The 25,009-nt window shown below is 37.6% G+C and overlaps 1 protein-coding gene across 2 annotated transcripts in view; it reads left to right on the top strand.

Moving 5' to 3' along the window:
• The window catches only part of ARHGAP40 (Rho GTPase activating protein 40), a 66,220-nt gene extending 53,308 nt beyond the window's left edge, over positions 1 to 12,912 (top strand). For both annotated transcript variants that reach the window (XM_058177094.1, XM_058177092.1), the window contains 6 exons: positions 314 to 396; positions 2,569 to 2,775; positions 3,237 to 3,377; positions 4,897 to 5,057; positions 8,399 to 8,454; positions 10,625 to 12,912. In XM_058177094.1, the coding sequence (XP_058033077.1) occupies positions 314 to 396; positions 2,569 to 2,775; positions 3,237 to 3,377; positions 4,897 to 5,057; positions 8,399 to 8,454; positions 10,625 to 10,731 (755 nt within the window). In that variant the 3' untranslated portion in view covers positions 10,732 to 12,912. The remainder of the gene's footprint in view (positions 1 to 313; positions 397 to 2,568; positions 2,776 to 3,236; positions 3,378 to 4,896; positions 5,058 to 8,398; positions 8,455 to 10,624) is intronic.
• The last annotated feature ends 12,097 nt before the right edge of the window (positions 12,913 to 25,009 follow it).

Here is a 25,009-nt window from a genome sequence, read left to right as displayed (position 1 = left end):
TGTTATGATCATTCTTCCACTTAATTTCCTACAGCTGTCTGCAAGAAGATGCAGCTTACCTAGGCATTATTTTTATATATATATGATGCAATTGTCATAGAAAATGCTGTTTGGTTAAATTGTTAATTGTGCACATTTTTGAATAACCAGTAGTTCCTATGATTGTAGCAGTTTCCCATCACCTAGGTTTCTGATACGGGTCATGTTGAATGTTTTGCATACGAGATGCGTGAAATGGAGCAGCGGGCTGTTCAGAATCAGGGTCTTAGAGGTTTAATTCCCAAAAGAAATGCAATTGTTCTCCCTACTACAGATATCCCGGATTTGAAACACAGGCTGCAGGCTCTCAATCTGCTCATACTGATTTTACCAGAACCTAACCGGAACACCCTGAAGGTAATCAGGCAAATGCTACCCAGGGAATTATGACTTGAATAATTTCCAGTGGCAATAAATCATTGAATAAAAGCTGTAGCTTGGTAATGCAAGTACACTGTTTTTTGCCATAAGGTCTCAGATTCCTAATTTTCTCCAGCTGTTAGAATCTTAAGTTTGCAGTAGGCCTGTGGTAAATATTTGGAAACTGCTTGAAGAGGCTGATCAGGAATTCCCTGAATCTTAGACTAGTCTGGCTTTTTGTCCAGCCTTGGCAGCATGAAAATGTGTGGACTTCAATTCCCAGAATTTCCCAGCCAGCCACTTTATTGTTGATATTCCTATAATAGCATTGAATGGAAGGTGTTCTTTTTAAAAGAAATCGGCAATGAGTAGTACTTCAGATATTGTGGGAATGCCACTCCCATAATCCCCATCCTTGCATAACTGACTGGCATGATGGGACTTGATGGGTTCAGCAATGTAAAGAGCTCATCGTTCATAATTGCTTTAAAAATCCCACAAATTTGTATACATGTTGTCGCTGTTTGATTCATCATCAGTCCTCATCATTCTGGCAAAATGTTGTCTGCTTTGTCATAAAGAATAGGAAATGATGAAACAATTGTATTTGTTTCATCATTTCCTATTCTTTATGACAAAGCGACATCATTTTGCCAGAATGATGATGATGATGATGATGATGATGATGATGATGATAATAATAATAATAATAATAATAATAATAATAATAATAATAATAATAATTTAATTTTTATACCGCCCTTCTCCCGAAGGACTCAGGGCGGTTAACAGCCAGATAAAAATACAATACAATATACAATAAAACCCAGTTAAAAAACTTATTCAACATTGGCCAAATTAAAACTATAAAAGACATGATATAAAACCCCGTTTAAAATCCAATTTAAAACCTATGTTATGCCAGTCCTGCTCGGAAGAATAAATACGTCTTCAGCTCGCAGCGAAAGGCCCGGAGGTTCGGAAGTTGATGGAGTCCAGGAGGAAGCTCATTCCAGAGGGTAGGTGCCCCCACAGAGAAGGCTCTCCCCCTGGGGGTCGCCAGCCTGCACTGTCTGGCTGACGGCACCCTGAGGAGACCCTCTCTATGGGAGCGCACCGGTCGGTGGGAGGCATATGGTAACAGAAGGCAGTCCCGTAGATATCCGGGTCCTATGCCATGGAGCGCTTTAAAGGTGGTAACCAGCACCTTGAAGTGCACCTGGAAGACCACAGGTAGCCAGTGCAGCTTGCGCAGGAGAGGTGTTATATGGGAGCCACGAGTGGCTCCCTCTATCACCCGTGCAGCTGCATTCTGGACCAACTGGAGCCTCCGGGTGCTCTTCAAGGGGAGCCCCATGTAGAGAGCATTGCAGTAGTCTAGGCGAGAGGTGACGAGGGCATGAGTGACCGTGCATAGGGAATCCCGGTCTAGAAAGGGGTGCAACTGGCGAACCAGGCGTACCTGGTAGAAGGCTCTCCTGGAGATGGTCGCCAAATGATCTTCAAAAGACAACCATCCATCCAGGAGAACGCCGAGATTGCGCACCCTCTCCAACAAGTCCACTGATGAGGACTTGTTGGTATCTGTTAGACTCCATGCCCCATCAAATGTAGATTTAAAAAAAAAAAGTAAACAAGAGTTTGTGGAATTGCAGAGAAAAAAAACTAGCCTCTAGGAACATTTATTTCCAAAAATGGGCTTATTAACAACAAAATAAAATTCCTGGATAGCTTCAAAATAGCGTTTGGTAATGTGTCTGCCTGTCAGGAAATAGCACATGTTTAAAGACTAGATGACCTCCAAAGTCCCTTCTAACTCTGATGTATGATATGTTATGTTACGTTACGTTACGTTACATTATATTATATTATATTATACTATATTATATTATATTTATTATATGATATTATTATATTCCACTAATGCAGAAGTATTAGGAATTTCTGCTAACTCATATAAGTTAAAGATTACAATACCGAAACATCGAAATATTTTTGATGTGCAAAATACCAGTAGTTCTATCTTACCTTTTTAGAAGGATCATAACTGATCACCTCACTTGGCTCAATTTGCAGATTCGGACAAAGATACTGTAGGTATCATCAGTAAGTATTTGTTAATATTCAGTCGCTCTGGAATCAAATTGGTGCTCTTTTCTCCTCTCTCAGGCGCTGCTGGAATTCCTCAGGCTGGTAGTTACCAAAGAAAGAAAAAACAAGATGAGCCTTTGGAATGTTTCCACTGTGATTGCTCCAAACCTCTTCATGCACAAGAGTTTGCCAAACAAGATCCCAGAAGGAAAAGAGAAGCAGCTGGCAGAAGGAGCAGCCGATATTGTTCGAATGATGATCCATTATCAAGCTTTGCTCTGGACTGTAAGTTAGGGGAAACTTTTATTTCCCAAATCATTCTTCAATTACTATGAGCAAAATTTAATGTAATATTTTTCTGCAAAAAGAAAAGTGTTGGTTAAAAGGATCCTTTTAGCATTTAAAATAACTTCCTTTCACTTTCTATTTCATGCCGACAGTATTTACAAATTCCATTATTTAGATTCAAAATCGTTCTTCATGTATAAATTACTCTGATCAAAGAACTATCATTTTCAAGCAACCAGGAAATTTCCAACGTCAAATGGCTGATATAGTCAATTGGACTTGTAAGCGTGATGGCGGATGTAATTAAACGTATTAAAAAACAAAAGCAAAATACCCACACATTGGTTGTTTCTCCCATCTTCGGGAGATAATTCTGAATGATTTCATGGAGATTTCTGATATGAATGAACTGTATCACTGAAAGTTTGCACACCTGTCATTTTTCATGTTTGCTTTAGGTTCCTTCTTTCTTGGTAACTCAAATAAGAAAACTGAATGAGAATAGCAGCTGGAAGTATCAGTTCTATGACAGGAGGATCAAGAATCTGTTAAGAAAGATTCATGCAGACAAGGAAAAGACAGAAAAGAACAATGTTGAAGTGAGTGAGATCTTCTTTGTTCAGCCATTTTGTATCACTAGGACAGGGGTATCAAACTAGATTTCATTGAGGGCCGCATCAGGGTTGTATTTCACCTGGGGGGGGGAACTAGCTGGTCATGGCCAAGGTGGGCATGGCCAGTTCAACATCACTCATGTTGGGAGCGCCTGTGGGGGCCCAAGCACTCTGCCAACGAAAATGGAGCGCGGCCCTCCCAAGCTCCATTTTCTTTGGCAGCGGGTTGCAGGCCAAAAATGGACCCTGGGAGGGCCCGTGCATGGCCCTCTCGAGCTCCATTTTTGTTCACAGAGGCACCTTGGGTTGGTCCTTCACTGTTTCCAGGGTGGCCCCACAGGCCAGATCTAAGGACCCCGCGGGCCAGATCTGGCCTGCAGGCCTTGAGTTTGACACCCCTGCACTAGGACATCGTAAATGGGACTAAAGCTATCTATCCTCCCTAATTATTTTCGTAATTGAAAATAACAGGGAGAATCTGCTCATATTGATATGTGCATCCAGTTGTAAGCATGGACAATTTGGAGAACAGGGTGGGAGCTGGAAAGGGTAGAAATGAAGTGCATCTGTTCTTAGTCCATGCATGAAATCCTCCGTTTATAACCATTTGCTTAATAACAGTTTGAATTAATTGTGGCCTCTGAAAAAGTCAGTTAATGACCTAAATTTGAATTGCAACCAACCCACATGATTGCAAATCAAATGCTAGGCAACCGGTTCACATTTATGACTAGTTGCACTGTCCTGCGGTTAAGTGATGACAATTTGCGACGTTTGTTGCCGATTTCCCACAAGACAAATGCCATTGGTTATTACGGATTTGCACTTAACATTCACGTGACTTGATTTACGACCACAGTAAAATAGTCATAAACTCAGGTATGATCACATGGTGACTCAATTTATGACTGCAATGATTTACAATGGAAATTCTAATCCCAGCTGTGGTCGTAAATTAAGGAGTACCTAGATGCTGATTTAGTCCATTCAAGGCACATACACAAAGGAAATGAGGGCCCACAGTATTGCTTTTCCTAGATGTTACAATCATGCATAACTGGTTATCTGAAGTGATTTTTTTAGTGGCTTTGGGCTGTACATTCAGTTTGATGTGCAAAAGAACATCAAAATCCTGCAAAGTAGTTTCACATGATTTTTGCAGGATTAAAAAGAAATTGGGCTGTGTTTTTTTTTTTTTTAGTGACAAATGCCTTCAAGAAAAGTAAGGTCTCTCCCTCATGTAAACACAAGGGGGCAGTCATGTTTTACCGTTCTGGGCACTCATATTGCTCCTCTTATATGTGAAAGAATTGGTTTTAATCATTTCTTTATGGCTGTCTTACCCTTTGCTTCTTACTTCCTGGAGGTGTACACATAGCAGATATTTGGAGGCAAGAGTAACTCCACACCTTGATTAACTCAATATATCTCCACATTTGTTACAGATTTGTTTTTAACTTGATTCTTTCTTCATATCTCTCTTATTGCCGTCCCTTTCTTTCAGCCTTGCAAAATAGTCAAAATCCAGGCTTCCTTGTTCTTAAAAGATTCACTGGAAGTTCATTTAACTCATGGAACAAAAGTAGCTGATGTTCTGAGACAGTTCCAGAAGAACCTTGGTCAGAATGGCTGGAATATTGTCAGCACAGTCAATATAATCAAATGGTAATAATTTCCCATTTTGTCCCTTACCCTCAGCCTAGCATAGCTATGATTTGGTTTTACCTTTATGTTAATCAGGAGGAATTTGAAAATGTGAGTTAAACACATTTTAAAGGAAACAAATCTGTCTCTGTGTTTTCAGTAGCTAGAGAAGTCAGCTCAATCACAGTATGCAAAGAGTTTCAGTGAGCGCTTGATGATTGATTGATTTTTCATTACTGTGGGAGGCTCCTTAAGCCTAATGGAAAGTTTTAAGATTTTCTAAATTTGAAGGTGTTTTTTGAGGAATGTATATTAAGCTATTAATTGTATCTGTACATTACAATACTTAAAAATAATTAATAGAATAGAATAGAATTTTTTATTGGCCAAGTGTGATTGGATACACAAGGAATTTGTCTTGGTGTATATGCTCCCAGTGTACATAAAAGAAAAGATCATCAAGAATTCTAAGGTACAACACTTAATGACAGTCATAGGGTACAAATAAACAAACAGGAAACAATGTCAATATAAATCGTAAGGATACAAGCAACAAAGATACAGTCATAAGTGGAAGGAGACAGGTGATGGGAACGATAAGAAGATTAATAGTAGTGCTGATTTAGTAAATAGTTTGACAGTGTTGAGGGAATTATTTGTTTAGCAGAGTGATGGTGTTCGGGAAGAAACTGTTCTTGTGTCTAATTGTTCTGGTATGCAGTGCTCTGTAGCGCTGCTTTCAGGGTAGTAGTTGAAACAGTGAGGGGTTTGAACACTCCTACTGGTAACTGAAAGAAATTCCTCTTTGCCTTATCATTGACAAAAAAATCCTAAAGTTAAAAGAATCCAAATTAACGTAAGTGTAGTTCTGCAGATTAATATCTGTAACAAAACCAGGCTCAGCAGAGATGGAAAAAGATACTGATATTCAGTATCCATGGCAACCAGACTGATTCCACTTTGAAAGAAGAGATTCCAACAAATATGTACATGTTGCATTAGATTGCCACTCTTTGAAAAACAATTTTTCTGGTTTTAAAATTGCCCTCCCATACAAATATAGTCAATCTGAAGGAATTTGGGTCTGTTCCTGAAGGAGGAAGTAGGAGAGGTGAAATGTTTGCTTAGTCCTGGGAAAGTAGAAAGCGTGAAAAAGTGACTTTATTTTGTTTTCCTTAAAAATGGGATAGGCTTTAAATATTCTCTTATATGCCCTACAACAACACTAAAGTAGCATTCTTGAAATCATTGCTATGTCTGTTTCTTGACTTGGGCCTACTTCAAGTGGCTGATATCAGGCATTTCCCTCCAAAACTAAAAGTGAGCAAAATAAATCTAAGCAACATCTTTGCTAAAGATATATTTGCATTTAATATGGCATGCTTAATGTGCTGATATTAAAATGCTGCATGTTTTAATTGGGAAGCTGTGTCAGAGCAAGATGGTTAGAGAAAATTTGATCTACTGTTGAACGCTCTGAAGTTTGAAGATTTATCCATGTAATTATCCACAAATCCATAACCATGTACTTTTCTTGGGAGTAAATACCAAAGTGGTTTGCTATTGCTATCTTATGATTGTGGAAGAGGGGGGGCAGGTTGGATTTCCAGGTCTAGACTTCAGCCATGGTCACTTATTCATGTAGTCCTACCCTGTTTCCCCTTTTGAGAGGGGCCTAGGTCAGCATAGTACCTAGATTTAAAGAAATTTCACATTATCAGCAGTTGAAGATTGCTACTAAAGCTGGCTTTCTGAAGAGGCTTTTTCTGCTAGCATGAGAAAGGTTTAATTTTGCTGCCAACTCTGATTTCCTTCTTGTCTCTTCCCTATTTAGGGCAATGTAATTTTAAAACAAGAAACCAGGCATCCGATGGAAAGTATTTTGTCATGTGAATATTACTCTTAGAGCATCTATGTCCAGTCTCTAGAGACCCTGCTTGTTAGCTGGTCCTTACTATAAAACCTTTTGGGCCAAACCCCAACCTGGATAATGCTGTCAATTCTATTCTGGTGCTATGTTATAGAGACCTGAGGCTTCAAATTATGCTAATCGAAAGCTAGCTAAAAATATAGCACTACGTATAATAATTATTAGTTACAGTTTAGCAATCATGACTCAAATATGTGGCTGACTTAGAAAATCTTCTGATATAATTTATATTTGTTTGCAAGAAGTTCCCTATGCATAGGTAGTAGTTTTCTTGTCTTCTCCAGTAAATAAAATATATGCCTGTACAATAGAAAAAGGAAGGATGTGCCACAATAGATTTAAGGCATTAGCACTTAACGCTCTATTAATGGCAAATCTTTTCCACCAGGAGCAGTGCAGTTTGCCTTTAACACATTCAAGTATCTCTTGAACTGGCTGTTGAGCTAAGTTGAAATGTTGTCAATAGGTATTGATTTTTTTAGCCTTTTTATTTTCTTGAGAAGGTTGCCTTTTGCTAGGAGTTAAGAGAAGAAGGAAGGGAACGTCTTCACTAGACTATTGTTCTCTTGAGCAGTTTTCTCCGACGTGTGCCCTATGGATGTGTTGTACACAACTTTCATAATTTCCACCCACCATGGTCAAAATTATAGAAGTTAATTAAATTGATATTGTGTCTTGAGCTGTAGAATCTTATGCAAAGATAAAATATAAAGACTGTAGAATCTCTAACCCTAGTCTTTCTTGCTGCTATTCCATCCCTGTGGTAATTGTATGGTTTTTTCGAGGTCAGCTACATGCTATTCACATGTGACTGATTATGTGCCATCAAGTAGTGACCTGATGACCACATAAACCTTCTCCACAATGTTTTGTCCCCAACTTGGCCCTTCATGTCTTCCAATGGTATATCCATTGCTTCTGTAATTGAGTTCATCAGTCTTGCTGATATCTGTTCTCTTCTCTTTTCTTCCGCTTTCCCACTTCTCCAGAGAGCTTGGACTAATATCTCCAATGTATGATAATTTGAGTCTCATCACTTGTGTCTCAAGAGAGAACTCTGAGTTCATTTGTTCAGTGATCCATTTCTTCATTTTGGAGGTGGGCAGTGGGAGGGGGGGAGAAATGACTGTCCATGATATTCTCAGCATAAATACTCTTTCTACATTCACAGGTGCCTTGGATTAATTTTGATCAAATATAGGTTTATGATCACTCTCTCTAACCGGAAAACTATATTTTATTATAAAATTATTGTTGTTTTAAGAGAAAGTTTTAACTGGGATTTTTTTTAAAAAAAGATATATTTTAAATAGTTTTAAAACTTTTTTAACCTTTTGAAAAACAGATTTGTCTGACCTTAGATCTAGATTAATAAAAATAATTTGCTGATCATTGAAATAAATATATTGTTGTGTTTTTCTTTGTTTTGCAGTAATGGTTCAGTGGATTCAATGAACTTCCTACTATATGAAGTTGGCGGCAACATAAGTATGTGTGCTTGCACAAATTCTTATGGGCTACTAGTTTCAAGTGATAGGGTTTGGCAATGGAGAATAAATACTGTTGAAGGAATAAATAGGCTGGACAGAAACTAAGAATTGACAGTTTATTGTTGCCCAGTAACAAAGCAGCATGGAAGTTGCTGAGAATTGTTTGGGTTGGGCATTTGGGGAAAATCCTTTAATTAAACCTGAGCCTGGTTCCTACAACCTGACAAAAGCATAACAGAATAGAATTTTATTGGCCAAGTGTGATTGGACACACAAGGAATTTGTCTTGGTGCATATGCTCTCAGTGTACATAAAAGAAAAGATACGTTCATCAAGGTACAACATTTACAACACAATTGATGGTCAATATATCAATATAAATCATAAGGATTGCCAGCAACAAGTTATAGTCATACAGTCATAAGTGGAAAGAGATTGGTGATGGGAACTATGAGACGATTAATAGTAGTGCAGATTCAGTAAATAGTCTGACAGTGTTGAGGGAATTATTTGTTTAGCAGAGTGATGGCCTTCGGGAAAAAACTGTTCTTGTGTCTAGTTGTTCTGGTGTGCAGTGCTCTATAGCGTCGTTTTGAGGGTAGGAGTTGAAACAGTTTATGTCCAGGATGCGAGGGATCTGCAAATATTTTCACGGCCCTCTTCTTGATTCGTGCAGTATACAGGTCCTCAATGGAAGGCAGGTTGGTAGCAATTATTTTTTCTGCAGTTCTAATTATCCTCTGAAGTCTGTGTTTTTCTTGTTGGGTTGCAGAACCGAACCAGACAGTTATAGAGGTGCAAATGACAGACTCAATAATTCCTCTGTAGAACTGAATCAGCAGCTCCTTGGGCAGTTTGAGCTTACTGAGTTGGCGCAGAAAGAACATTCTTTGTTGTCCTTTTTTAATGATGTTTTTGATGTTAGCTGTCCATTTGAGATCTTGCGATATGATAGAACCTAGAAATTTGAAGGTTTCTACTGTTTCTACTGTGTTGTCAAGTATTGTGAGAGGTGAAAGTATGGAAGGGTTTCTCCTAAAGTCTACCACCATTTCTACGGTTTTGAGTGTGTTCAGTTCCAGATTGTTTTGGTTGCACCACAAGGCTAGTCGTTCAACCTCTCGTCTATATGCGGATTCGTCATTGTCTCGAATGAGACCAATCACTGTTGTGTCATCTGCGAACTTCAGTAGCTTAACAAATGGATCATTGGAGATGCAGTCATTGGTATACAGAGAGAAGGGAAGTGGGGAGAGCACACAGCCTTGGGGGTCCCCTGTGCTAATTGTACAGGTATTTGATGTGATCTTGCTTAGCTTCACCTGCTGCTTCCTGTTTGTTAGAAGCTTGTGATCCACTTACAAGTCTGTTCCGGTACCTGTAGCTGGTTTAGCTTAGTTAGAAGAATGTCTGGAATGATGGTATTGAATGCTGAACTAAAGTCTACAAAAAGGACCCTTGCATAGGTCTTTAGAGACTCAAGATGTAGGATGTAGTGCAGAGCCATATTAACAGCATCATCTGTTGATCTATTTGCTCGGTATGCAAATTGCAAGGGGTCTAACAGCGGATCCGTGATGGTTTTCAGGTAGGAAAGCACTAGCCTTTCAAAGGTTTTCATGACTACAGATGTTAAAGCAACTGGTCTGTAGTCATTCAGTTCCTTGATGGTGGGCTTCTTCGGCACTGGGATGATGGTAGAGCGTTTGAAGCAAGAAGGAACATAACACATCTCTAGATTTAGCAATTATGTGTGATATATGAAAGATTCACATAAGATAGTGTTTGGTAAAAGTTGTTTCACATCTGATTTTGAAAGGGTGAAAAAGAGGAAATAGCTGCCAGGTGTGAATCAAAATGCTTCCCAGAGACATTCTTGGTAAATGCATGTTTCCAGCTACTACAAGTCCATTTATAGCATAATGCTCAGCAGACACTTTAGTTCTATCATGAGCCCAATTCATGTCTATATTTTCTCTTTACAGCTGGAAACATTTTCTTCCTAGGATCTTCCACCTTCCCAATCTTTACTTGTAGCCCAGGAATAATTTTTATGAAAATTGTTTATGAAATCATTTGAAACTAATGACTAAGCATAAAATAAACTCTAGTGAAGGGTTTATAGTTCATTTTTTAAAACTAAACAAACTGTTTTCCCCTTCTAACAGATGAACATTGCCTGGATCCAGATACATATCTTTTAGACCTGCACCATGTGAACCCTCATGCAGAATGGATTATAAGGCAAACCCCATCTTTCCCAAGAACACCTTAGGGAGACTGCTTAGTAAAACAAGAACAAGAACAACGGAACCAAGAACTTGTATTAAGTTGTTAAGGTGGAACGGAACCAAGCACCATATGTTCATGAAGATAACAGATAAATGGAGCAATAGCTCCAAAATTGGAAAATTAGCAATTCCCTTTGAATGGTCTTTTGACTGTGTTGTATGATAAAGATGGCTTATATCAAAGGAAAGCTGGTAGGAGAAAAGCATGGATGGAAAGCATTTGGAAAAACTCATGCAGATAATTGATTTTAAGGTTTGTTCACATAGTGGCATATCTCAATATGCAATCGCTGGTTATCAATGTTGACTTTTATAAAGTGAAACTGAATATTTGAATTAAGGCTTCTTGTACAACCATATACTTTTTTTAAAAAAATATTCCTGTTGCTTTATTTCTGGAGAGCTTAATTGATAACCAGCTGCCTAGAATATAGGATTGAATATTGATTATTATAGTGAGAGTTCTACCTAAAGAATGATTCTGTCCAAGGATGGGATGATCATACTATGCACAAGTAATTATTGCAAGTAAAGAATGTCTTCGATAATGACTTTGAACATTGCAGTTATACATAGATGTTGTGTTTGTATAAGTTCAATTTTACAATGACATTTTATTTTTTAAAAGAGTATGTTCTAAGAACATCTTCCTACTAGGTTACAATAAACCATCTCAGTATTATTGTTTATATAAAATTTTATCATAGTCAAATTGGATTTCATATGTCTGTTTGTAATGTATTTTCTTCTGCAAAGACCCCGAATTAGATATTTCTTACAATGACTTTTTTCCAAGGCAGTTCATAAGTATCTGAGCCATATGATAATTTAATATTGATGCCTTTCTGTTTCTTTGATATACTTATTTTTTTTAAAAAAATCACTTATGGACGTGTTTAGGAAAAACCTATTGCATTTTTTCAGGTTGTTCTCAAGAAAGCCATGATACGTCACTTGGACATAAACGTCCATCTGATACCAACTTTTTCAAACCATATTCCAAAGCAAACCCTTGTATTAATAACAACATTCTTTTTATTTTGTAACTTTTGGAAAATTCATTTTGAAGATTTATTTTTAATGCATTGACTTGTAGCTTGGTTCACCTTGGAATTTTTTTGAATGATAGAATTGCAGAAGTGTGTGGAAATGATGCTGTTAAAAAGTGGCAATTTCATGTAACTGCTCTGCTTTCTTAATGTTTAAACATCCTGAAACATGGTACCTTTAAATGTATTGGACCTCAGCTTCCCATAGATTGTCTTGGAATTGAAGTCCAAAATATACATGGAAGGAATTAAGTTGTTATGATTACTTCCATTTATCATTGCAGCTTCCTTATTCTAGATGTGTTGGACCTCACCTTCCCATAGACTTGACTTAGGAATTGAAATCCAAAATATACATGGAAGGAATTAAGTTGTTATGATTACTTCCATTTATCACTACAGTTTCCTCCTCCTAGATCAGGGGTGTCAAACTCACGTCATGGTGGCATCACATGACATATCGGGACTTATGTTCCCTTTGCTAAAGCGTGCATGGGCTTGGCCAGCCCATGATAGCCTTGTTCTAGATAGTGATAGTTCTTCCCTTTTCCCAAGAGCATTCTCATAGATACATTGGACAGATCAGGTAAACTTGAGCATATCAAAGTCTAACTCCGGCTAACTGTCAATTAAGTCCCTTGAATATAGATACAAATTATTTTGGATACATCAGATGAAATAGATTCATGCCAATACAACAAATGACGCAGCTTGTAGAGCATGCAGGTAGTCAAATGGAAAAAAGCTTTTGATCCATCATGAGAAACTCTGTGTGAAATACCAAAAGTGAATAGTAGTGGATAAAAGGTGTTTACTTTGATATTTATAAAAATCTCAGTGCTATAACAATGAGGCCATACTTTTTAAAACATATATTTCTGAAATAGATTCCTGACATAATAATGATGCTATGAGTGTTCTTGAGGACACACCTGTAATATGTAAGGAAAAACACCAGCCTTAATTCTGTCCTTAACTTGATTTTTTTAAAGAACATTTTGGTATGTTTTGTGATAGTAGTTAAAGCAGTGAAGCATAAACCATGCATGTTTTAATAATGGTTTTTATTAATGTTTATAACAGTTATACAATAAATAACTAGACATATTTCCAAAATTTTTCATCCTTTCTCTTGCTGCATTTTATTTGTTTCTTCACTTCATCGTAAAAAAAATAAGCTGTAATTTTATTTATTTATCAAATTTATTTGCTGCCTATCTCCTGGTTCTGGGTCAGTTTACAATGATTTTTTCTATGCAACAAGCTCAGCTGAAACACATGAATAAAACACCACATTACAGCTTAGCATAATGAGTGACTACAAACAGGTTTACTATGATGTAGATTTTTTTAAAGCATAAAAGTTAGTTTGACATAACTAGTTTTCCAGAAACTTGGTTGAACTTTTGGATATAAAGAACTGCTTATTTATTTTATTTTTAAAATTTGTATGCCACCCATCTCTCTGATAGGTGACTCTGGGTATCTTACAGAACTTAAAAAGATAAATAGCAAAGCAATTAAAATTAACCACACAACCAGACAAAATATTGGATTTTAGACTCTATTCAGCTTTTCGCTTTACTGCTATTCTGTCTATATGATTTGAGCACTTTAAACAATTGTTAACCTCACCTTTTCATTTCTTATTATCTCTCTTTAAGATCTAGCAAGCTTACCTATGGGAACCAAGCCTCATCAGCGTACGTCTGTATTAAGAAACTCTTTCATACTTTATTTGTAATTCTTGGAATAGACAAAAGTGGTTTTAAGTTGTTTCTTTTGTCCAGATGGCTTATCCTCTGATTGCAAGACACTTTGTAGGAGAGATATAGGCAAGGATTCATTTATAAATATATCTTCTTTCACACTGTGTATGAAAAGGAACAAATACATTAAGTCTCCCTTCAATTTAAGTTAGAAATTCTCTGTATTTTTCCAGAGGAAAATTGGAAATATGTTTCCTCTTCAAAGAAAAAATGAAAATAGTGATGATTTCTTTCTGAGATAGGTCGAAAACTCCGAAACAAGAATTCTTCATAGTAATTGTCCAAAACACATCATTATCAAGCATTGAGATCTTTAAGAAGTGTCTTCACCAATTAGTTGGTAATTAGCATGACCATTGAAGGAAGGGGAAATTACAAAATTCTGTGATTTTGTCCCAACCTTATTTTAATAATAATTGGATAAAGTAGTGGTGAGCAGGACAAGAAGAAGTGCCCAAAATATAAGTAAAATTAGAATGTTGATATTAAGGTGTTAAGACTCCAGAAGAAGTACAGAGAAGAGCAACAAAGATGTTTAGGGGACTAGAGGCTAAACTGTACAATGAATGGTCTGTAAACCAGAAATTTCTAATTGAGAAAATGACTAATGACTAATTGTGACACAACAGCAGTCTTTTGATTTTTGAGGGGCTGTCACAGAGAGAATGGGATCAACTATTCTCCAAAGCAGCTGAGGGCAAGACAAGAAGTAACATGGAAACTTAACAGAAAGAGCCAACCTAAAATTAAGGAGAAATTTCCTGTCAGTGAGAAAAATTAATCAGTGGAATGGCTTGACTCTAGAACAGGGCTGTCAAACCTCCAGGCCTGCAGGCCAGATATGTCAACCGCCGGCCACACCCATGCCCGGTTTAGCGATTGGGGAAAAAAGTGCCAATATGTCATGTGACGCTGCCGTGACGACATGAGTTTGACACCCTGCTATAGAAGATGTGGATGCTCCATGGAGGTTTTTAAGAAGAGATTGGGCTGCAATTTGTCCAGAATGGAATGGGGTCCCTAGCTTGAGCAGGGGGTTGGATTAGAAGACCTCCAAAGTTCAATACTTCCAGTTCTCTTATTCATTATTTTTTATTTGTATCTACACTATTTATGGTATTTATTTATGGAGAATTTATATTGTCAGGAAAAACCTATCCATGCTTATTTCTTTTTAAGTTGTTTCAAACTGTTGTACGCTTAAGAAACTGGGAACATTACATCTAAATCACCCCTTGGCGGTGGGGTGCCGCAAGGGTCGGTTCTCTCGCCTCTTCTGTTCAACATCTACATGAAGCCGCTGGGTGAAATCATCCATGGTTTTGGGGTGAGTTGTCATCTATACGCTGACGATACTCAGCTGTATATCTCCACCCCTAACCACCCCAACGAGGCTGTTGAAGTGATGTCCCAGTGCCTGGAGGCCGTACAGATCTGGATGGGGAGAAACAGACTCAGACTCAATCCCACCAAGACCGAGTGGCTGTGGATGCCGGCGGCCCGGTACAGTCAGCTAATTCCATCGCTGACCGTTGGGGGCGAGTTATTGGCCCCCACGGAAAGGGCTCGCAATCTGGGCGTCCTCCTGGATGCACGGCTGTCTTTAGAAGAACATATGACGGCCGTCACCAGGGGGGCTTTTTATCAGGTTCGCCTGATACGCCAGTTGCACCCCTTTCTGGATCGGGCTTCCTTATGCACAGTCATCCATGCCCTTGTTACATCCCGCCTGGACTACTGCAACGCTCTCTACATGGGGCTCCCCTTGAAGGGGACCCGGAGGCTTCAACTGGTCCAGAATGCGGCTGCGCGGGTGATAGAGGGAGCACCTCATGGCTCCCATGTGACACCTCTCCTGCGCAGTTTGCACTGGCTCCCAGTGTTCTTCCGGGTCCAATTCAAGGTGCTTGTTATCATCTTCAAAGCACTCCATGGCTTAGGATCGGGGTATCTACGGGACCGCCTACTGCCACCAGTAGCCTCACACCGACCAGTGCGCTCTCACAGAGAGAGCCTCCTCCAGATACCGTCAGCCAAACAATGTCGGCTGGCGACCTCCAGTGGGAGGGCCTTCTCTGTGGGGGCTCCTGCCCTCTGGAATGAGCTGCCTCCGGGGCTTCGTCAACTCCCCGACCTCCGGACCTTCCGCCGCGAGCTGAAGACGCTGTTGTTTTGACGTGCAGGACTACCTTGAACATAGTTTTAATTTCAGGGTTTTAATCAGGGTTTTAAATGGGGTTTTAAATTGTATTTAAATTTTTAGGCCGTTATTGAATCAGGTTTTTATATAGTTTTTAATATGTATTGTATGTATTGTGTTTTTACTGGCTGTGAACTGCCCTGAGTCCTTCGGGAGAAGGGCGGTATACAAATTTAATAAATCATCATCATCATCATCATCATCATCATCATCATCTATGCAAGAAAACGGCCAAATTCGGAGAGCACCATGGATCCAACATTACATCTATGATCTAGTTTGAGAGCAATTCTATTTTTTTTACTTTGAAACTTCAGATTATAATTATTTAATCACCTTTGTTGGTTGCTGTTGTTTCTGAGTAATTCCCTGTGGATTTGAAATAGTTTTGGAATTGCATGCAGTGCTTAAAAGGAGGAGTTATAATGTGTGTGTATGTCTGTTCATGGTATATTCCATTTTTTAAACTGAAGTTGGTTGCTGGGAGAAAAGGAAATGGACAACAAAGTCCAAATTAAATGAGAAAGTTGGAGGAAGAATAGTGGAAAATGGGCTCCTTTCAGGTTCAGACCTATGCAAATACTATAATTAACTTTTAAGTGTGTATCCCCTGCTGCCTTCATTATAGCCTTTTATGTACAGATGTAAATTGAGGTGGCAGTTCTCATCTATGCTGATGACACTGGTAAGCTACCCTTTGGACACAAGAGTAAAATTGGGTATTATTTATAACAAACCAACAGAGCTGGTTGATGAGTTAGATTCCAGTTTACAAGAGACAATTAAGACTATTACATTGTTTTCTGTCTTCTTTTTTTTAACCAAAAAGCAGAGAGAAAAGCATGGGGCTTCCTTAATAGCCCTTGTGACTCTACTTCATGTCCTTAGAGCACATTTGTTGTGTGTTGCATTTATTATGATCCACTTGTTATTATCCATAATTATTTTGCTTGGGGGAGGTCTCTTATTCAACAGTGAAATTTGCAACTTGATGATGAACTCTCAGCTGCCTGTATTTAAGGTAAAATTACTGCAATTAAGGAAGTGATCAATCCCTGAAGCCGCCTGACTGACTTCGGACAGAACAAAAGGACAAAATTAGAACAGCTATAGTAGCATCGAGGCAGGGAAGAGGGCTGCAGATTTTAGCAGCAACAAAAGTAGACTTCATTTGAAGCTTCTCTATAACAATTAGAATGACAAAAACTGCCTAACCCAAGTTGGGTTTATTCTTTCTACAACCAGACAACATTGGACCTATTCCAATGTATAGAATAGAATTAAAGAATAATCTATAAAAACAAATATAGCCGAAATGTATGGAACATATCTGTAATATATTCCCCAGTGGTGTTGTGTTCAACAGCCTTGCTAGATGCAGTTAGAGTTCAAATCATGTGTGGGGGTAGTTAGTTGTTGATGCATACTAACATAAGTAGTTTTTTCAAAATTATTGCTGAGGCAAAGGAAACTTGATTAGATGGAAGATTCTATTGGAAAGAAATACATGTTAAAAGGACATGTTTAGTTGCTGATTTTTATCATTCACAATAATAGGTTTAATTCTGAATGATAATCACAAATAGTTTCAAAGCCCCACTGCATCAAAATATGACTTAGAAAGACGTATCAGCCTATCAAGATAATGCAATAATCTAATTTTTCCCATTTTTATATGCAAGTTTTTAACAATTTTTTGAACAAGCATTAACTTTCATGGATAAAATGTGAAGATAGCATTCATCCTATTTCATGCAGCTATTAAAAAAACAAGTTAAATGTAAGAAGAAAAGTCTGGCTATTTCAGTAAGCCCTTGAGGATTGATACAATATCGTCCTATGTTCCCCTCCTTTGCTCTAAGTAATGCCATGATTTCCCTAGATGTAATAGAAGTGAAGATTATTATTTTGGTTTGGCATCATTTATTGTTTTAATTTTTCAACTGTATTGTATTTCAATCATATTCAACTACACCACTTAGAATCATATGTGATTGGAGCACTCTGGCTGCTTAAGGAAATAAATGAAATTGTGATATGGAGGGCATTAGTTGCATATTCACACAATCATTTATATCTACAAACATTTCAGTTCTGTAAATCCATTCAGATTGGGTTCAACAAAATAATGAAGGCTTATAAGGCTGTCAAAAAGAAAATGATTTTAACAGCTCTTTCACTATGCAGACTTCTTAGAGATCATTCTCACAATAAATCTTTCAAGTTGACAGGAATGGGGTGCAGGTGAATTTTGCATACAAAAGATTCAAGGCTCAGTCCCTGGCATCTTCAGATTGGGCTTGAAACGGAGGCTGCCTTTATCTATGGCGAAACCCAGCAAATCAAGCTAGATCAGTCTCCCCAAATCTGCTAATTTTTTCAGATATACTGTTATTTGGTTACAATTCTAGCCATTCCCACCATATCTTCTCTTTTCCTCCCAGCAATGGCCTCTTCTAGGGATCTTGATAGCTTTTATATATATATTTTTTTTAAAATTGGCTTAATAAAAGCATTGCCAAAAATGGATTGTGAAATGTGTAAAGTATATGTTAACTTTTTTTAAAGGATACACATATGCTGCTAAATTCATTGAAAGACTCCAGATGGCATTTCTCCAGGTTTTGCTTATGTTGGTAGAATCAACAGATCCCATTATATTTACTAGTTTTTAACATATCTTACTACTGTTAAAAACAAATGTTGCCTACGATTACAGGTATCCTTGACTTATGACCATAACTGGGACTAGAATTTCTGTTACTAAACAAGGCAGTTTTTCAGTGAGTTGCACCTGATTTTATGACCTTTTGCCAAGTTAAGCAAATCACTGCAGTTGAATCTGCAAGTGAATCCTGTGGTAGTAAGCAAATTTGGCTTTCCCCGTTGTCTTTGCATGTCAGAAGACAACTGAGAAGGTCTCAAATGGTGATCACATGACCCTGAGACACTGTACCCATCATACAGATGCTGAAATGCACAGATTTTGATTATGTGACCGTGGAGATGCTACAATGGTTATAAGCATGAGATCCAGTCATTTTTCAGTGCTCTTTTAACTTTAAATGGTCCCTTAACAAATGGTTATAAGTTATCTGTAGCTTTGCTTTACTTAATGTTCTATGGAAGGCAGCTAAATGCTTCTAATTGGCATATATTGGATGAATGATACCATGTTTTTCCTGATGTGTTGGCCATTTTATGATTTGTTTGTTTTTTAAATAACTTTTGAAATATATTGGTGGAATATCTCTCTCTCCACACTCAGACCATATGACTAAACACAGGAATGTTCTGGAAGATTTATAACCCAATTAGCTTTTCTGTCTCACTGCCATGCCGTTTCATGAATATTTGCCTTAATATTTATTTAATTCTTTATAGGTTGTGCATTCTAGTTTAGGTAAATTTAAACACTGATTAAAATCCACAATCTTATGATTCCTCTTGTTCAGATACGTGCAGGTTTCTCTTTCATGTGAGAGTTTTCAATAACAGGTGGTGTTGTTTTTTTACCTCAGAGAATGTTTCCCTTCTCCCCAAAAACACGCATGCACACTCTTCTGTTTTCCAGTTTCAAATTTATTCATACTAAAACTATTTTATATTAGACAGTTGCTTTTGCAGATATTACTATTAACAACCAGCACTGTGTACCAGATCGCATTGGTTATTTTCCCTTGAAACACAGCATAACGCATAAAAATATGTCATCCAAGAAATATATATATAATACTGACCTATCACTATTGGAAAATGTAACTCAAAATAAATGAGTTCAAATGCCACTGATTCCAGAGTTGTTATTAAAACAGCTTGGCAGTGAGGAAATTGCTTTTCATAAACATCCTGAGTAGCTTTCTGACTTTTTATGACTACTGCACAGAGAAACATACTTAAATCTGTAAAAATTCACAAACTGCATCAATAATGAGACAAGAAAATTTATCATTTCTGGATACGGACATAATGGAAGAGTACAGGACAAAAGAAAAACCCTCAGTTGTCAAACTGTTGGAATATGGCATACATTTTGATATCATGAGCGATCTGATTTGGATTCTTATTTACACAATAAGTTAAAGGAGCAAGTGTATGTAGTCTAGAATACAGTAAAGTCAGGATCCAATCTGACTCAGTCTCTGGGACCAGAGGGTTTAATCTTCTAAGCTTTGGACTTGTGCTGGAGCCCATCCTTGGGGAACATTTCTTCTTTTTGAGGATGGGCTTCAGCAGGAATCTGAAAACTTGGAAGAATAAACCTCTGGTCCCAGTGACTGAGTCAGATTGGATCCTGCAATTATCCTGAGACATGTATATTTACCTTCATTCATAATGAAGTCAACCTAAGGAACCTCACTTGCTAGTTTAACTCTAATGTTGAAATTGATGTTCCTGGCAATACTGCAACTAGTTCATTACCTGATTGGCCTGTGAAGCATCTGCATTTAGTCTTTTCTAGCGTTCATCTTTCTTTTCTGCAAACCCTAAAGGGCAATTGAAGATCATCTAGAATAGGGATCAATGGCAACGATCTAGATCACCTTGGCTTTATTGACTGCCAGCTGTATTAATAATAGTAAACAGCAAATATGTTAACTAATCCCAATCCGGCTACTTCATTTCTCATGAAATATGTGAAGTTCATCATTTAGTCTTTAATTTCACTCTCTAAAGCAGAAAATATGGGGATCTTAGGAGCCCTGAAGGTAGGGAAATTTATAAGCATGGGTCCCATGGGACTCAGGCTTATTTTCATGGTGGAACAGACTCAGGCATGGCTATTGATATGATCTACACTATTCATTGAATGATGCATAATGCTTAAACTTAACAGTTCAATGCTACATAATTTAACCATTCACAACAGTGTATGGGACTTGGGTGGATTTTTAAAAAAAAAAATAAGACTAAAGAAATTTAAAATAATTCTGTCCAAAGGATACAATAACCAACACACCAGATGGAATTAAGAACTATTGCTTTTATGTTCTAAATCTGGTTTCCAAAGGCACCAATTGTAATGGATTAAATCGAGTCAATAATTTATGTACTTCAATTTCTGTTAAAATATATGACACTCTAGATTGCCAATTGATGGACTAAATCATGAAGCTTGTAACAGTCTGAAGGATATAATACATTAAATGTATTTACAAAGATGGGAGCTGTTCAGATTTTGGGGAAAGATCGCTGTAGCCCAGTCCACAGTTCAGTGCAGACTTACCCAGCTATAATATTTTTGTCTCGTGCCATACTCCCTTTTAAAGCGAACCTATTTCCTTCTGCAGTAGTCTCTCCTATTATTAAAAAGCAGTTAGCTACTGATGGGGAGATTTGTAATGTCCACCTGCTAATTCTAGTTTTACCATCTAGATTCAATTTTGCCTACCAGAGTCAGATGTAAATGGTGATGCAGATAGCAAGGGATAGAATTGGATAATGAACATAATTGAACAGCTTGCCTTCAGAAGTTGTGGGTGCTTCTTCACTGGAGATTTTTAAGAAGAGTCTGGGCAGTCACTTGTCTGAAATGGTATAAAGTCTGCTTGAGCAGGGGGCTGGACTAGAAGACCTCCAAGATCCCTTCCATTTCTATTCGGATTCTAACGTAAGACAGTTCTTCAGTAGACAAATAAGAAGATAAAAGTGATAAAAGATCTGAACTCTCCTAACAAATATACTGAATTTACTATTGCCTAACATGAAGAAGTTTTAAATCAGGGTTACATATTCTATTATGTCATTATTGGTTTGTTTGGTTTGGCTTAGTACTGTATAAACCCAGCCATTACAGGTTTGTAAACCATAGTTTACATGGTTTAGTGTGTGATGTAAAGTGAGCCAAATGTGCTCAGGCAAGCTGCAGCTTAATGTGATATGTGAACCAGGTCTTCAAGTCTTTATAATTTCCATATTTAAAAGTTGGATGTAAAATTGCCTTTTGCTGGATTGTCTGTTAATCACAAATAAATGTGATTTGTGCATATCATTTGTGCACAACTACTTAAAAGGCCACCCTCAACAATATTTAGAGTACTATGAAACAAAGACTCTAATAGCCAGACTTTCATTTAAAGATAGTAATGCAGCCAGAATGCTGGAGAGAAATTGCTTGTCTATAAAGAGGATGCTACCATTGGCATCAGAAAAGGACCTGTCAATAAGCATGCAAATATTGAGATTAACAAACAGTACCATATACACCAAAAGAGATCAGGAGATTCCTGACTGAAATTCAGAATGTGTCAATATCCATTAAAGGACTGTACTGGTGTAATAACATAATTCTTGGCATTATTTTTTAAAAAATATAAAGTCTACCAGTGTACATCTAGGAATAAATTATTGCATGGCAGCTAAATTGAAGAAAATTATGACTATTTTTCTCCCCATCCCTCCCAGAAATCTAGACATGTAGACCAATTTGAGTTGCTAGGCAACTGAGCCTGCACATGGCTGATAACACTCAAGGCATTATTTGCCCGCCTGACTGCACTGAGTCAGAACAAAGGCCGGCTAACGAAGCTTTCAAATACTGTTGGTTCTTCCCGTTGATGGTTCACTACAGGTTTTCCCTGCATATTAGTGACAGTTACACATCCCCTACAAAGACAAATGCCTCACAGGTTTGAAAAAGCAAAAATCCAATGAAAACTAGATGACAAAGTAGATCATGTATGGCCAGTGAAAATGTCTGACAGAAATTCAGTCATTTGTTTTCCAACGTGGAGGAACACTGGAAAAAGAGGTAAGAGGCAAATTAACATACATATACATACACACACACACACACACACACACACACACACACACAGAGAGAGAGAGAGAGAGAGAGAGAGAGAGAGAGATCGCCTGTCACAAACTTTAATTTATTTAGAGGGATCCAATACACCTTTGCTATAAATACTGAAGCCAGGGAGTCCCCTGACATCAGAATATAATAGCAATAGAATGAACAAATTGTGTTAATGGAACTTTGTGGGTTAGATTTGATTCAGATTCAATTATGCTGTGTGATTATGTCTCGATAATTCATTTGATAGTATTTTTTAGTTTAGCATGAAATATGATTTGACCTATCAAGGTCTAGGTTTAGGTGGATTAGACTTATTCAGCAATTCCTGGTTAAAGAACATGACAAAGTATTATGTCTGAATAAGTATTATGTGTGAATGCAGCCTTAATGTTTGGGGATTGTAAATATCTGTCTCCTTGCTTGTTTATTTAAGGACCATTCAACTCATCATCAACTCTAGGTGGCATGCAAATTTTAAAATGCCAACATTATACAATGCACTAAAATAGAATACTAAATAAGATCAACAACATTTTATAAGTGGGAGAGCTAATGCATGCTATCAATATTCAAGACCTGTTTCATAGTGGACACACACACACTGATCAAAGCTTATTTGAAGGGAAGAAGAATTGAAGCAGAACAATGCTATTGTAGCACACACACTGAGACAGAAGGACCACCTCTTGCTTTCTATAAACTGTCATTGCTTGATAGATGACATCCAGAGCATGCCAATCCTGTCAGATATTTTAGGGCAGGACAAAACCATTGGAGAACAACACTGTTTTTTTAAAAAATATGGGCCTTATTCCATGTAGAACTGTGCAGATAACAACCAATGCCTTCAGCTATACTGGGAAGAGATGTTACGTAGCCATGCCAACTTACAACTATAGCATATGTATCTGCTTAAACTACTGTATTTTGGGCCAGCTGAAGCTTCTGCATACTCTTCAAGGACAATCATGTTGTCTGTCTATGAGGTGAAGTTAGCAGCCTTACCTATCTAATAATCTGTGTTGGACAGTTTCCAGAATTCCTAACCTACATAAGCTAGGAATTCTGAGGGTTGTAGCTTCTGAATATTTGGAGAACTGGCTGGAGATGGCCACAATATAAATTGATAGCACTTGCCATAGTATCTTCCAAAGCATTGGAAAAATGGCCAATTTACATTCTACAAATTATTTGCAAGTAAAGCATACATATGCATACCAGCCATATAAGTATTTAAAATATTTAGTGGCCTTTTCCTAAGACTATATCATACCTGCTCTGCACGGTAAAATTCAACTCAAATTGGAATAATCTTTTTGTTTTATTTTATTTTTTGCTAAATTAGTTTTCATTAGACTAGGCTCTAGGGCATCAAATTGTGGAAGCTGATTTAATTGACAGTTACAGCTCTGGAGACAAATAAATAATTTCTATGGGCAAGATAAAATGATAGCCATTATGCCAAGATTTACATAATAGTAATATAACTTGTATCTTCTTTTGTCAACAAGTTCAATAGTATAGAAACAAAAAAAATCAGCAAGGATTTCAATAATATGCCCTGGAAATTTGTGCTACTATTAAATATGATTAAACCTCCATGTAAAGAATATAGAAAATATACGACACACAGAGATATCAAGATGAAATTGATAACAGAGATATCAAGATGAAATCTCTAAATCCCTTCTGCAATTCCAAGATGTAAAGCCCTATTCTGTATTGGGATCAGTTAGAGGATGACAGAAGGAGAAGACTAAATATGTAATTGGATGAATTTAGATATGACATTACATGGCTGCTTATGTATTAATGGCTGAAGTATTGTGTGACATCTGCAGACTGGTTTTTCTTGTTTTAAAATAGTGAAATCAGTGTTCTGACCTAGGCTTCCTGAGAAAGCATAAATCACAATCTTAGTCCCCAAAACCTCTTTTATTTAGATGGCTGTGAATTATGGTCATTCACAGCCCGTAATGATTCACAGTCTGTGAAGATTCCGACCGATGTCTGCTCGAGTTGACACAGTCTTTCAGGGTAATGTTGATAAGCACCTACCTTTATCTCCCTTGAAACACTGCCAGAGACCTAATTTTCTATTAGTTTTGCAAGGCCAAATGGAGCATAGAGTCAAACGGACTTCTCAGAGCTTGAATTGACTATATGAACTAATTGCTTCCTGCAAAGGCTCATATCCGTTTGCTCCTCCTTTATGTCTTATGGAAAGGGCCATCATCTCCAAGCCTTACTCCTGAGTCACCCTTTTTTTTCCTTAATTGTTCTTACCTTCTGGCAGCTCTGCGCATGTCCATACTGGGAACAGGCTCACACTGTTCTTATGCCTCTTCTGCATCTTCTGCTGATGTCAGATACAGAGGCTCCAGAGGCAGCACATAACTACCAGATGGCCCTGGTCCTCTCTCTGCCTCTGACACAGCCTTCCCC

This window comes from Ahaetulla prasina, chromosome 3 (genome assembly GCF_028640845.1).
Source record: "Ahaetulla prasina isolate Xishuangbanna chromosome 3, ASM2864084v1, whole genome shotgun sequence".
NCBI classification, from domain to species: domain Eukaryota; kingdom Metazoa; phylum Chordata; class Lepidosauria; order Squamata; family Colubridae; genus Ahaetulla; species Ahaetulla prasina.
This window is presented reverse-complemented; position numbering and strand designations above follow the sequence as displayed.